Source organism: Nicotiana tomentosiformis, chromosome 12 (genome assembly GCF_000390325.3).
Source record: "Nicotiana tomentosiformis chromosome 12, ASM39032v3, whole genome shotgun sequence".
Classification (NCBI taxonomy): domain Eukaryota; kingdom Viridiplantae; phylum Streptophyta; class Magnoliopsida; order Solanales; family Solanaceae; genus Nicotiana; species Nicotiana tomentosiformis.
This window is the reverse complement of record NC_090823.1, coordinates 115,510,085-115,525,059: the sequence shown is the minus strand read 5'-3', so window position 1 is coordinate 115,525,059 and position 14,975 is coordinate 115,510,085. Positions and strand designations below refer to the sequence as shown.

Below are 14,975 nucleotides of genomic sequence, written 5' to 3'. Positions count from 1 at the left end.
GCTTATACATCTCGAGTAAAATATATAAGCTTTAACTAGAATATACTTAGTCAACATATACTCATTCATTCCAATTACGTACATGTTGACTCTTTAAAGCATTTTATCAAACACTTTGTGGTCATATTTTTGTGAGTAGAACCACTTTAGTTAAGATTTATATCCACTCACCTCAAAACTCCTCGATCCAATAAGTAGGCTCCAGTCCAATTTATACCCGTCAAACAATCGATTCTACAACAATTAGTGCATTTTAATTAATTTTAAAGTTTCACACCTAAACATTGAACTTGTTGTTGATACGGAGGAAGAAGGAATTTAACTATCCAATTCTTCTATTGTAGGATAAATGAGAATATAAAATTTTATATACCGGCGTTCAAGAACGAGTTATTTGTAAAGAAGCCTAGAATTTTCGTTGTCTGTGTGAATAGTTCGCTGACTCGCTGCCTCTGTTTCTTGAGCAAACAGAATGTCCAATTCTATCTTCGTATAAGGCTTTTACGCCTTTTGCCTTCCAAGAGCCCTTTATGGGCTTTAGGCTTGTCACGTGGTCTCCTTTTTTGTTTTCTCTTTTTTTTTTTACTTAACTAGTATTTAATTATTCTCACTGTTGATAATTAATAATATTAAAATTATTAATATTCCTCTAATTGTATATTTAATTATTTATAAATAGAGAAGTAGCTCAAAAGTCAATCACAAGGGTTTAAATCCGTCATAGAAGTATAATTTTTATGTACTCAAGGCAAGATTAAAAAAAATTAAATTCTATATTTAGTGTGTGTTGAAACCTTTATAGATTTGAGGAGTGGTACAGGAACCGACGTTTGCTCCCGAGCTAAATGGACACAACTTGGGGGAGGAGTCGTCGGGATACTATCCGGTACCAAGATATTTCCAAGTACCGGAAGAAACGGACGCAACCAAATCCATTGCAGAAGAACTCGAGCATATCACATTGTTTGAGAAATTCTTGGAGAGGAAGTTCCACTTGGGGACAGGACTAAACCCCTAGGTCAGGTCAGAATTTATAGAATTTCTTAAATTTAACGTTGAATGTTTTGCGTTGTCGCATGCAGATATGACAGGTATTCCGCCAGAAGTGGCCATGCACAAGCTAAGTCTAGATCCTAACATCCCTCCGGTAAGGCAGAAAAAATGCCCTATTGCCGAGGTCAGAAATAAATTCGTCAAAGAAGAGGTAACTCGTTTGCTTGAGATCGGTTCAATCTGGGAGGTAAAATATCCTGACTGGCTAGCTAAGATAGTAGTATTTTTAAAGAAGAATAATAAATTTCGCATGTGCATAGACTATGAGGATCTAAATAAGGCGTACTCAAAAGATACATTCCCATTGCCAAACATTGATCAAATGATTGATGCAACGGCCAGGCATGAGTTGATGAATTTCTTCGATGCTTACTCTGGGTACAATCAAATCAAGATGAACCCGAAGGATCAAGAAAAAACTTCGTTCATAACAAACTTCGGCACATATTGCTATAATATGACGCCTTTCGGGCTTAAGAACGCCGGAGCCACTTATCAGAGGCTTGTAAATAAAATGTTTGAGAAACAAATAGGGAAAACCATGGAAGTTTACATAAATAATATGTTGGTTAAGTCTTTGAATACAAGTGATCATCTTAAACACCTGCAAGAAACCTTTGACATCCTAAGGAAGTACAACATGAAGCTTAACCCCAAAACGTGTGCATTCGGAGTCAGCTCCGGTAAGTTCTTGGGGTTCCTGGTGTCACAAAGGGGGATCGAAGTCAATCCCGATAAAATTAAAGCCATCGAGGATATCCCTAACCATCTATCAAATGTGAAAGAGGTTCAAAGGTTGAAAGGAAGACTGACCGTTTTAAGTAGATTCATTTTCCGGTCTTCGAAAAAATGTCATCACTTCTTTTCTCTTCTCAAAAAGAAGAATAACTTCAAATGGACTCCGGAATTCCAGCAAGCTCTGAAGGATTTGAAAAGGTATTTATCGAGCCCTCCAATATTGTCAAAACCGGAGGAGGGTGAAAATTGTTGATTTACTTAGCGGTCTTGGAGGTAGCAGTAAGTGCCATTTTAATTTGTGAGGATGAAGGTACGCAATCTCCTATCTATTATGTTAGTAAAATTTTAACGGGAGCGTAAACTCGCTACCCACATCTCAAAAAATTGGCCTTAGCTCTCGTAGTCTCCGCTCGAAAGCTTGGGCCTTATTTCCAATGACATCTGATAGCCATAGTGACAACGTTTCCCCTGCGTTATATCCTTCACAAACCTGAACTTTCAGGTCGACCTAAGTGGCAGTCGAAATGAGTGAATTTGCATAGAATATAAACCTAGAACTGCGATTAAGTCATAAGTTTTGGCCTACTTTGTGGCCTTTTTTAGTAGAGGACTGCTGCCGTTAGCTACCAAAGAAGCAATGATGGTGTCAGAATCGACATCAGGAGTTTGGACCTTGTTCACTGATGGAGCTTCCAATGTAAAAGGGCCCGAGCTCGGTGTAGTACTAATCATGCCTTAGGAAGAAACCTCAAGGCATGCCATACGAACTGTTCTTTTGACTAACAATGAAGCCAAGTATAAGGCTTTGATTGCAGGACTCGAGCTGGCCCGAGGACTAGACTCTGAGGTTATAGAAATCAAATGTGATTCTCAACTGGTAGTAAATCAGGTCTACAGAATCTTCGAAGCCAAAGAGGAACGCATGCAACAGTATGTAGTGAAAGTCCAGGCTCTGCTCGCACGGTTCAGGGAATGGTCATATACCGACATCCCGAGGGAAGAAAATGCAGTAGCAGGTGCACTAACCAATCTGGGATCGTCCACAAAAATGAATGGATCAGACTTCAGTACGGTCTTGCAGCTTATGCATTCGGTATTGGACGTGGACAGCTATTACAGAATAACCGCTACCAATTTGGTCTGGTATTGGAGGAATGAAATCATTGAGTATCTCGAGCACGAAAAGCTACCCGAAGATCCCAAGGCATCCAGAGCATTGCGTACTAAAGTATCCCGATACTGCTTCAGGGGAGGTCAATTGTATAGAAAATATTTTCAAGGCCCGTTGGCCCGATGTTTAGGAGATTTCGAAGCTAATTACGTCATGAGAGAAGTTCATGAAAGGATATGCGGAACACTCGGGTGCAGAGTCTTTGTGATTAAAGCAAATCAAGGCAGGATACTACTGGCCCCGGATAGAACAAGACGCTAAGGCTTATGTTCAAAAATGTGATAAGTGTCAATACCACGCACCGTTGGTACATCAACCAGCGGAGTTATTGCACTCGATTTTGTCGCCCTGGCCATTCATAAAATGGGGGATGGACATAATCGGTCCACTGCCACCGGCTCTCGGCAAGGTAAGATTTCTTTTGATTTTAATTAACTACTTTTCTAAGTAGGTTGAAGCATGTCCTTATCAGAAAATTGGCGAGCGTGAAGTGGTAGATTTCTTGTGGGGAAACATAATTTGCAGGTTCGGGATACCAAAAGAGATAGTCTGCATCAACGAGCCATAATTTGTAGGCGCAAAGGTCACAAAGTTCCTCGAAGACCTGAAAATCAAAAGAATCACATCATCGCCATATCACCCGAGCGCAAACGGCTAACCAAAGTCGACAAACAAAGTGATTATTCAAAATTTCAAAAAGAGGTTGGAAGCAGCCAAAGGCAAATGGCCTGAAGCGCTACCGAGAGTACTTTGGGCGTACCAAACAATGGTCAAGTCAAGCACCGGGGAGACACCTTTCTCTTTCGTATATGGAGCAGAAGCATTGATCCCGGTGGACATAGGAGAACCTACCATGAGATATTTTCGGGCAGACGACGAACGCAGGAACTTGGCACATATAAGGATGGCGGCCCAAAAGCAGAGAGTGAAAAGATATTACAATCGAAGAGCCAATCTCCGTTATTTCAAGTGAGAGACTTGGTTTTAAGAAAAGTGACTCAAAATACCCGAGAGCACAATGCAACATGACTGCCACAAAAATTGGGATTACGAAATCCAGGAACAAAGTTGTATCATCGGGACCGGGGACTGCGCGACCAGCCCCATAGAAACAAGTTGTACAAATTAACCACAAGTAATGGAAATTTGTTTTTAGCACAATGAATGCTTATGTACTTTTGAAAATGGAAGGAATAAAGTAAAGTCCTTTTATTTTTACCTTGTTCTTGTCCGAGCGATGATTTAATTTTATCATTTGAAAGTTAAACAAGTACTTCAAATGCTAGTGTTGGAATGAACAGGAAACGTCCTCTTCAAGAGCACCGTAAACATAAGAGGGCCCTCTCTTATAAAACCCTCACAGTAAAGGGTTGATTCCGGAAGAACTTATGTCCCGAATCCAAATACTATTGGGGAAAAATTCACCTGAAGCCTTGCACATATCGATGCAAAGAGAAAAACTTGCGCAATACTTAAACGAAAAAGTACTTCTATATAACAACATGCCAAGAAGCACAAGTACAAAAGTACGAAGTAAAAAAAAAAAAGAGAAATCAAAAAGCTAAACTACTACATCCCCAGAATCTGGGGGAAGAGAAGCATCTGCGCCCCTAGGAGAAGTAGGTAGATCTGTCACTAGATCGAGGTCTTGACCTTCATCATCATCCCCTTTCAAGTTGTTCTTCGCAACCAAATCTGCGCCCCCAGTCGCATCAGGTTGGACCGGGAGACCCTTCGGGCAGTTAACTCTAGCCCACGGGCCTTGGCGATCTCGGCATCAAAGTCAATGACACCCGTTTTGGCCTCTTCCAAGGTTTTTATCCTCATGATATACATAGAATATGTGTTTTCAACAATGAGGGAAGTCGTTCGACATTGAAGCTCTTCCTTAAGCTGGTCAACCTTGGTCGAAAGTTTATTCCGCTCGGATCTAACGGCTTCAAAGCTAACATCAAGGTCACGGATAATGGAGTTATAAACTTTATTATGCTCCCTGACCTTCTTATACTTCTCCTCCATCCAGGCATGCTTCTGCTCCTCCGCAGTAGCCTCTTCAGCTTTGAAGTTCAAGGCTGCCTCCAAATTATTTATTCTTTCAATAGAGGCAGCCTCACGATCGGTAGAAACAAGAACGTCATTTTGGACCTCAGACCACTTTGCCTTGGCCTCTTGAAATTGTACCCTTAACATGGGAGTCTCTTGGCTGAGGGTCACCACTTCTTGCTCGCTCTGCTGCAACCGAGCCTCTAACTCAACGGCCTTGGCAACGTTTCTTCTAGTTTCGGGAGGCAAGTAGCAATTTGATCCCACTCGGCTAACAGTTGATCCCGCTCGAAGGTGAGTTTCTCTTTATCAAGGTTCAACCTTTGAAGTCCATCAGAATCAAGGAAGTTAGCCTGCAAAACAAAAGTTCAAATCAAAAGTCCTGACATAGCAAAGCTAGACAAAATAGTTGAAGGAATAAAGACCACACTGTTGTTGCGTTATGCATGGAATTGTTTACCATACACTCCCCCGATAAAGAATGTATTTTATTCCTATCTTTCTCTGAAGCTAGAGGCTTCAGGAGTTGGCAAGTTTCACCGACCAATACAACAGATGGCACTTGGTAAAGACTGAGTGGGAGACGCTCCTCCTCCTATGAGGATCTGCTGAAGGGGCCGAATAGTTATGCCCCAACTTCCCATGGATTAGGTACTAGGGAGGAGGGATGTAGTAAATGCTGTAGTAAATGCTGGTGGCGAATCGATGTAGTAAATGCTGGAGGGATGTAGTAAATGTTGTAGTAAATGCCGGTGGAGATGATGTAGTAAATGCTGGTGGCGAAGGCAAGGTTGGCGAAAAGGGAGATGAAGCTGATGGCATTGTAGGTTGCGAAGAAACTGCGGCAAAGTAGTGTTGGTTATTGGTTGGTCATCAACCAAAGATGGAAGAGACCCGGTACCCAGCCTCACGGTACCGGGAGCAGTGACTGGGACTTGAAAGCGAGAGTTTGCATCTTCTACTATACCACACTCCCCCTAGAGCGCCTCGACGTCGCCCTCAGTTGATGTAACTAGCTCAACAAATTGAGCATTCTATTGAGCTGATGAAAGGTATTATCTTCTATGTAGAGAAGCCCCATCATCACTGACTCCTCCATCATCATCGATCACCACAGTGTCTGCAGCTGTATCGGGAGCGGTGCTCTTCGCTTTTTTATTTTTACCTTAGCCGCAGAGGAACATTACCTTTTTTGTTGCTTGTTCTCCGGTCGGGGACTCCGAGAGGAAACATTTGCACCAGAAGCACGTCTGATGACACCCGTTCGGGTGAAGGCTTCCTGCAGCAACCTCGCCGCATCTGCAAGATCATCCAAAATGTCCTCCTCGGGGATGGTAACAGAGCCCTGCAATAGACCAAAATTCCACAGAAATAGAAGTTAGTCAATTTTCTTGTACGCAAGGCAGAAACAAGATTTGTTCAAGAGTTAACTTACCTTGATTTTTGGCCTTCCACCCGTATTTAAAGGTCAGTTCTTTCCATCGGCGGGTCTCAGGCATGGTAATATTCAAAATCTTCTGGACCCACTGGTCCAAGCCTTTAACCCTAGGTGGTGTCCACCGAGTTGCTGAAATAGTGAAAAGAGAAGGATCAGTAACAGTATGAAGCGATCTTTAATCAGAGAAAGGACAAACGTTAATCTTACTTATACGAGTCTATGACTCAGAGAAAGCTGGAGTTGTATCCCGGATGATGTCCCTGGTGGAAACTTCAATGAACTGCTCCATCCATTCGCAGTCGTTGTCATCATCCATGTTGGTGAACAGAGCATGGTGACCACGTTTGCTAAATTTTATCATTCCCCCATGGAAAATCTTGGGGGAATAAAGGTTCATCAGTCGAACTAGGGAGAGCTCTTCCCCCGTCTCCTAGCATAGCCGCCGAAGATAGGATACCGTTCGCCATACAGAAGGGCTCACTTGTGCCAAGTAGACTTGGTAACAGAAGCAAAACTCCAAAATTATAGGTTCACGTCCCCCGCTAAATGAAAACGGACCCAAAGTGAATGGATATGTGTAAACATACGTAAAGCCCTTTTCGGGGAAGGTTACCTGCTCCGCTAGATCAAGAGCGATAATGTTCAAATCATGGCAACCACAGTCTTCCTTCACAACAGGGATGCTAGAAGAACGGATGGAAGAAGGATATACACCAGCAGCCCATGTGCGGGAGTTAGCAGAAAGGAACTTCTCTTCTAAGTCCTTAGCTATAGTAAGCTTTCTGGGAATAATGGTGCTCACCGTAGGAGGAGGAGCATCATCAGTATTTTTCTTGTTCTTTGAAGAACTTGAGTTTTTGGAAGAGAAAGCCATAGTTAGCTGAACGAAGTAAGAGTTTTCTCTTGAGAAGAAGGTTAAAGGAAGTTGGAAGCAAGAGTGAGTTGAGTAAAGAAAGTTTGAGAGAGTATAATAAAATGTGAAGTGTAAAAGAAGAAGATTGAAGCGTATAAGTACAGGATAGGCGGCTAAAATTGTGGTCATGGTTATCTCGAAGACCGGCGAAAGTATTGTTGAATCATGGGATAAAGCATGTTCGGGAAATTAAATGCGGAAAGACGTGCGTCTAATCAAACATTAGAAACCTTTTAGAGGAGTGCGGAGAATTTTTCACCAAGAAAGGTATTGGTATCTTCACCAACTTCCCGGTGATACAAGGATGTGCCACTGGAAAGCAGGGGGGCTATCTGTATAGGTTAAAATATGTTCATATTAAATGCTCGCATAATAGAATGACACGTGGATCCGGAAACAGATAGAAAGCGAGGCAGGTGGAAATCATGTTCGGGGGCAGCAATCTCGGTTGTCCCAGAAGGGAATGTTGCTCATAAAGACAAATAAATGTCTGCCACCCAGTAACATTCAATGGAGAATATTCTATAGCATTAAGTACATAGTCCGTTACAGAGAATATGACATACATAGCCTGCCGTTACATATTCTTGAATGACCCCCATAATTGTCATTTAAAATAGGCTTGATCCTAGGACCTTGTTCCCTAGGTGCAACTATAAATAGCGAATTCAACAGCCATTTAAGGGGAATACATTTTCTAACAAACTTATGCTATATACTGTTCAAAAGCTCAATAACATTTTGTTTCTTGCTTATTAATATTGCGACTATTGCCTTCGGAAGCTTTGCTCAAGGAATCAAGCTATCTCTTGTCTTATCTCGATTTCAACATTAAGTCTTGCATTCTTATTTAATTTATTTATCATTTTGGGATCAAATCAATTCGTTTGTCTACAAACCACGTATAAATTCAACTGTATCATTTTTACGGGCAAACAAAGAGGACAAAAACTAAAGTGATAATATAAATTAATTAAAGCAATAAAATTTTATCCAAATACACATGAAGAAATATTATTCCTAGTGTTGAACTAATAAGAGTCAATTAGGTATGCTTTGGTTAAGTGCTAGCTCAATGATTTGGACAACCATATGTCATTGTTACGTAGCCAAAGAAGAGGGTACAACACTGAACAAGTGAGGAAAAAGGTGGAACGGTCAAGTTGTTTATCTATTACATGTAGGTTCGAGTCGTGAAATTTATATCAGGATAAGTTGTCTATATATCAGGATAAGTTGTCTATATCACACTCTTTTGGGGTGCGGTCTTTTCCACACTCTTTTTTTTACTACTCCATTTGTTAATCTAGAGGCTTTATTCAAGAGTATTATTTTAAAATGATATCAATCATCAAAGGGGTTGTTTGGTATAGAGCAGGGATATTCAGTATGGGATAGCTAATATCAAGATTTGATATAAAATTTATTTTGGTATTAGCTAATACCCACAAACAAAACAAAGAAACTAAAAAAACAAGAAACAATATTAAAGACCAAGAGCAAAAGGAAAACCAGTGGAGCTCAACCAACTATTTCCAGCAATAAACTTGTTAGGAGTATAATCTTGAGCCTCAGTTGCACTAGTAATAACTTTAAAACCTTTCCATTTCACTCTCCCCGATGTCCCAGCTCCGGCACCTGTATTCTCATATTCCCCATAAAACAACGTATCAAGTGCAAAATCCCCATTCCACTCGTGCCATCCTGTCGGACTAATCACATCCGCGATCGAACATTGCATGATCACAGTCCTAGAATATTCCTTCCACGGCCGTCCTAAATACGTAGGAAAATTTTTCTGAACTGATTTCAAGTCTGAAGTAGCGCCAATTCTAGATTTCTGAATCACGATCCCAGTGTTTTGGTTGGGATCCTTACGCCCTTGGGCCGTGACCATGTTCTTCTGGCCCGGCCCTGGACGTCTGGCGTGGATGTCGCAGTCCTGGAGTACGGCTGCGGCATTGCCAAAGATGAAATCGACTGTGCCTGAAATGAAACATTGGACGAAGAATTGACGATTGGAGTGGACGTAGAGAGTGTCTTGGTAGCCTAACATGTCACATTTGTAGAAGGCGGATAAATCGGCACCTACGCGAAGTGCAACTGCTTGGTGCTTTTCGTGCCCTGCTGTGTTTTCGAATGTTATGTCTCTGGCTAAGAACCCTTCTCCCACTGCGGCTGCAAAGTTAGAACAACAAATTAATATTAATACGTAGTGATACCTTTCAAGATCGATTGAACTTAGTACATGAAAGAATGAAATATTGTTTGCACTCACATACCTTTTTTGAATTATCAAAGCTAAATAGTTTTGTTTTTATTCCCCTTCTCTTTTTTGTTGAGATAATTAAATGGCGTTACTTATAGAGAATTGTTTTTTGCAGCGGACAGGGAAGCTAAGAAAGCATAGAATTATGGTCACTATGTGCTAAGAAAGAGTTTTTCTATACATTGATAGATGAACTAAAAGTTACATGTAAGTGAGACTACTAACCTTAAAAATGATAGCAAGTAAAATACATTATTAATGTAAAAATACTTTTCACAACCAATATATATTTAAGTTAAATCGCTAAAAATATTGTTCATTTAATCCATTATATTAAGCCATAACTAAAAGAAACATAGGAGCATCTTACTCCATCAAACTCTTACGAAATATGCATGAAGTTTAAGAAAGTAAACAAAACTTTGAAATTCGTAATCTAATATAAGCTATGGATATTTGTATAGTTATAAAAATTTCTCACTAAAAGTAAAATGAGAAATTTAAATTAAATTATTTTTAAATTTAAAAAACTATCATCTTTTGGGACAGATTAAAAAAAATATTATCACATAAATTGAAACGGATAGAATTCGATTTATAGTTAATCAAATTAAAAGGAGAAATTCTCTAAACTAAAACAAAATGTTGATTTAAAGGTGGACGAAAGAGCTCGGCTAGCAATGACATAGAATGACCACCAAATTTAAGTCAATACTGTGTGGGGAAATTTACGGAAGGCGCTCCCAGCTGGATGCCATCAATAGGTGATGGTGATCAAGAGTACGTATTGGCCAAATGGAGGTCAAACCTTATGAATAATTTTATTTGAATGAATGGGTGGTTTTTTTTTAATGCTCTCAAACTTTTCTATAACAATCGTCATTTATAATAATACACTATTATAATAGCCAAATTTCTTTAGATTTTATGTTATGTTACTATAATATATGTTATATATAACAATACTTCACTATAACAGTCAAAACATGTAAGTACAAACAAGAGTGTTATAGAAAGGTTTAATTTAACAACTTTTATTTTATGATAATTAAGTTAGATTTAATATAAGTACATAGTTCAGAAAATATTCAAATACTACATACATATATATAGCATCATTGTCATTTGTCTCCTTGGGTTTGGATTTATTTGGAGCACGGCCTAACACAGGCCTTTCTGCTGAATCTTAAAGAATATAAGCCTATATATATAATCCGGACAGATAAACCATATTTTGAAGTTTGAAATTCAAACTTGGGTTCACGCGCAACAGTAATTGCTCCTACTAGCTAGACAAGGAAAACAACAATAAAGCTCCTACACAGTACACCTTTGCCACATGCGACTCTGCGTCATCCCAAATTACAGCTTTTCACAACTATGCTCTTAGGGTTTTTGGTTCAAAATCAAGTTATTCCAGAAATTTGGATTATAATTTTTAGACTATAACTAGAATTATAATCAGAATAAATAGTTTCACTTTCTATATGAAATAGATAATTATATAATTTTGATATAAATCTTATTCTATATTAGCTAATATTCATTTAGAAGTAATTGAAGTTCTCTCGCAGTAAGCATTATTATTATTGTGCCAGATGCCAGCCATCCAATGATTTTTACTTGTAGCAATAATCTATAAATTAAGAGGAAATTTGAGTTTTAACGTATTAAATTTAAAACGTCACACCGTTTACTGCTAAAAGCGACTTAATAACAAACAAGTACTAGAAAATAACAAGTAATGCATGAATAAATAAGTAAAAAAGAAAAGGTAATTGTAAATTTAACTTACCAACAGTGGCAGAATGGAAAGTAGTGCTACCATCTTTGACATTCCTGCTTCCAGTAATAATAGTATTCTCTCTACCATCTCCCATAAACATTATGTTCTTCTTCTTCTTTGACACCTCCACACTTTCTTTGTAAACACCTGCTTTTATTCTTATCACATATCTCTTGCTACTCTTTTCAGGTGCGTTAGCTACTGCTTCAGCCACCGTCTTGTAGTCTCCGCTTCCATCTGCCGCTACCACCACATCCGCCGTCACTGACGGTGATTGCAGCAGTCTTCTATCTCCGGTAGACAACCACTCCGGCCATGTTCCACTGCTTTCCTCATTGAGTTTTCTCTTCACTTTACCTGTGTTAAGAGTTGAGACATAAAAATGTGATTTTATTAAACAGTACTCGTACATAAGTAGCGTGTTAAGAATATAATTAACTGGTCCCCTTTAATTAGGTTGTATTTTACGGGTGTCAAAATATATAAAAATAAATATAAAAAAAACAATGAGTGTTCAAATATATATATATAAGTAAACAATACACAAAAAATCAAGACGAGGGTCCGCAACTGTTTGCGTGTCCATTTAAAAAATATTAAGAAATTGATTAAACTATTTTTTAATTTCAACTTATCACTCAACTCTTCTTCTCACCACATTAATCTCTCCATATTTACTAGAGTAAGGGTAAAAATGGGAAAAAATAAATTAATTGTATCTTAATTTTACAAAATGACACGTACTTTTGACCAAATATTTTTAGTAACCATGACAACTTAAAAAAACTGGAGGGAGTATTTCATCCATTTCACTTTACACGTCTTAATTTGACATTTTATATGTCTTAATATGAAGTTTAAAAATGTAAAGAGAACTTTAATTTTGAATTTTGTAATCTTAAACTAGAGGTATGTATATTATAGAACTAAAAAATACTTATTGAATCTTGTGACCTTATACATGTTATGTCATTCCTAGAAGGTACTGTGGTAAAATGAGATTGTTGATATTAAAAACTTACTACTCCTACTAAATATGCAAAGGCGGCATTATCTTTAAATTTAACTAAAAAGAAAAGTAAGACAGTAACATTCAATTACCTGAAGCAACTAACTTCATCTCATTCTGAATATCTGTATCAGTCATGTTCTTAATCATGGCTAAAGCATTACTGCACAATTTCTCCACATACACTTGCCCTTTGAGCAAAATCTTACGAACTTTTTTATCAGCTTCATCATGTGAAAACCCGTCAAGACAAGTCTCTTGATTAGTAATAGCAGCACTAATTAAAGTTTTCAAATCATCTGCATGTTGTCTCAACGACTTAGCATTAGGATATTTTTCCAAATCTTCAACGGCTGTGTGAAGCTCATCAATAGTCTCGTCTATCGTCTCTAAACAATCGTGTAACGCGATTTTTTCGCGTTCTGTTAAACCCTTTCGTGTTTTTACTAGCTTGTCTATGGCGTAGTAGTTGCGTTGAACGGCCTTAGTTGTAATATTCAAGGACAATTCAATGACATCCTTTTGGTTTGTGACTTTTTTGGAGGAGTTTGGGATATTATTTGCAATTGTAGAGTAGCATAGTTCTTGGTGTAAAGTGATGCTACATGAGGATTTTACTATGGTATGAGTTGCCAATGAAATGGCCTCGATTTGGGCTTGATTTGAGCTATTTTTTCGTGAGTTTACTCCAACAACGACTCCAATGACTGCAGCAATTAGTAGGATAGAGGCAATGAGGGATAAAAAGAGTTTTGGTCTTTTTAACATTGGAAAAGAATTTGAGTGTTTGCCAGAATCTGTTATTCCGGCTAAGAATTCTTTGAAAGTCATTGAGTTTGTAGGTGAAAGAATGAAGGAAGAGTATAGTTGTGAGGAAGAGCGTTAGGTAGGTGGTGTTTATATCAGTGACAAGAGCATATATTTGAACTTTGTTTTTTGTTACTCCTCTATCGCGATTCATGTAGTTCGAATTTAGAGAGTATTCTTTGATCCTAATATTTTTATATATATGACTTTTAGATATTTTGGATTGTTAATTATTGTGACTTATACTACTTTTTATATAGTTTTCAACAATAATAAACTCAGTGATTTCCCATATGTGTGGTGTGGGAAGGATAAAATGTACGCAGCCTAATTATCCGGCTCTACTCTGGAAGGGCAAATAAATTATTTTTGATAGACTCGCCATTGATAATTTTTAAATATATAAATTTTATTTTAAGAAACCTAAAGATTCTGTATGTCCGAATTCGTGGAAAATTAAGATATTTGATTTTCGAAATTTGAAATGTACCACATAAAGTGGGGAATAATAGAGAGAATAATATTATTCAGATTTGGTTGAAATCATAGAGAGAGCCATGTGAATTATAGTTGTTGGTTTCTCTTTTTGTCATTCATTTTCTCTCTCTTTTTTATGCAATGTGTGCATCATATACTCGTTTCTGTCTGTATTTACTTTTAAATACTCACTTATTATTCCGTTCAAGATTCTCACTGAGTACTGAATATCAACAATATATGCAGTAAATTGCTAAACAAGAACAATTGGGTGTTTTTTAACTTGGTTTGGCCTTGGATACTGTGCGGTTTAACTTGGATTAGATGCTGGAAAATGACCAGATTTGAATGGAATGTCTTATTTATTGTATCTGTTTCTTGCGCAGTCTCTTCGTTTATCGTGATATTCCTGGTCAAACGTTGCTCAAACTCAGAGGTGGTTTAATTTGATGGTCTTTGGTTGCCTGGAATAATTACGTATGTCTTTTAAGGTTTTGCATCCAATTGTTAAAAAAATATGTAATAACTTTAATTATAATATGATTTATCTAAATTATTTATCTTTTCTTTAAACATCTCACTTGATTAATATTTCACTAATCAAAACTGTGTGTGTAATTTTTTTTAAAAAAAAAATGGAGTGCTAAATAATACGTGCAGAAGTTGAAAATAGCTTAAATGAGGATATTTAGATGGATGTGTAGGCATACTAGGAAAGGTAAAATTAGGAACTAAGATATACGGGACAAGGTCGGAGTGACCTCCGTGGTAGACAAGATGCGAAAAGCGAGGGTGAGATGGTTCCGGACATGTGAAGAGTAGGAGCATACATGCCCATTGAGGAGGTGCGGATCTAAGGAAGGATAAAGGTAGACTGAGGAAGAATTGAGGAAGAGTGATTAGATAGGACATGACATATATCTTCAGCTCATCAAGGACATGATCTTAGATAGAAGAGCATTTAGGCCGAGAACTAATGTAGAAGGTTAGTAGATAGTCAAGCAATTTCTCTCTTTTAAGTGAGAGATCATGTATGGTTCTAGTTTAGAGCACCTTATCTGCCGTATTATTGTTATTCATTCTATTAATATCTTATTCTTCAAATTTATTACTATGTTGTTTCTTTTACTTTGGTTATTTTTATTATTATTTTTTTCCCAGTATTTTCATCATAATTGTTTTACTCTTATATTTTTCAAAGCTGTTTTGAAAATACTTTTATTGAGCCGCTAGTCTATAGAAAATAAAACCTTACTTTTGGGATCACACTT

General features: G+C 37.9%; 1 protein-coding gene across 1 annotated transcript; it reads right to left on the bottom strand.

The window, feature by feature from the left end:
* Positions 1–8,755: 8,755 nt before the first annotated feature.
* On the bottom strand, positions 8,756–13,371 carry LOC104096866 (pectinesterase-like). The gene is made up of 3 exons (XM_009603316.4): positions 12,513–13,371; positions 11,421–11,768; positions 8,756–9,534 (listed from the first exon to the last, which is right to left on the bottom strand). Exons 1-3 carry the CDS (start codon positions 13,249–13,251, stop codon positions 8,843–8,845), a joined length of 1,779 nt encoding a protein of 592 aa, XP_009601611.1. The 5' UTR covers positions 13,252–13,371; the 3' UTR covers positions 8,756–8,842.
* Between the last annotated feature and the right edge of the window lie 1,604 nt (positions 13,372–14,975).

Bases quoted from the DNA above. Each gene is read 5' to 3' on its own strand.
- LOC104096866 (XM_009603316.4), bottom strand. From the start codon at position 13,251: ATGACTTTCAAAGAATTCTTAGCCGGAATAACAGATTCTGGCAAACAC. The intron at 11,769-12,512 runs GTAATTGAATGT...CTCTTAACACAG, and splicing joins GATGAAGTTAGTTGCTTCAG to GTAAAGTGAAGAGAAAACTC. The intron at 9,535-11,420 runs GTAAGTTAAATT...CTAACTTTGCAG, and splicing joins TTTCCATTCTGCCACTGTTG to CCGCAGTGGGAGAAGGGTTC.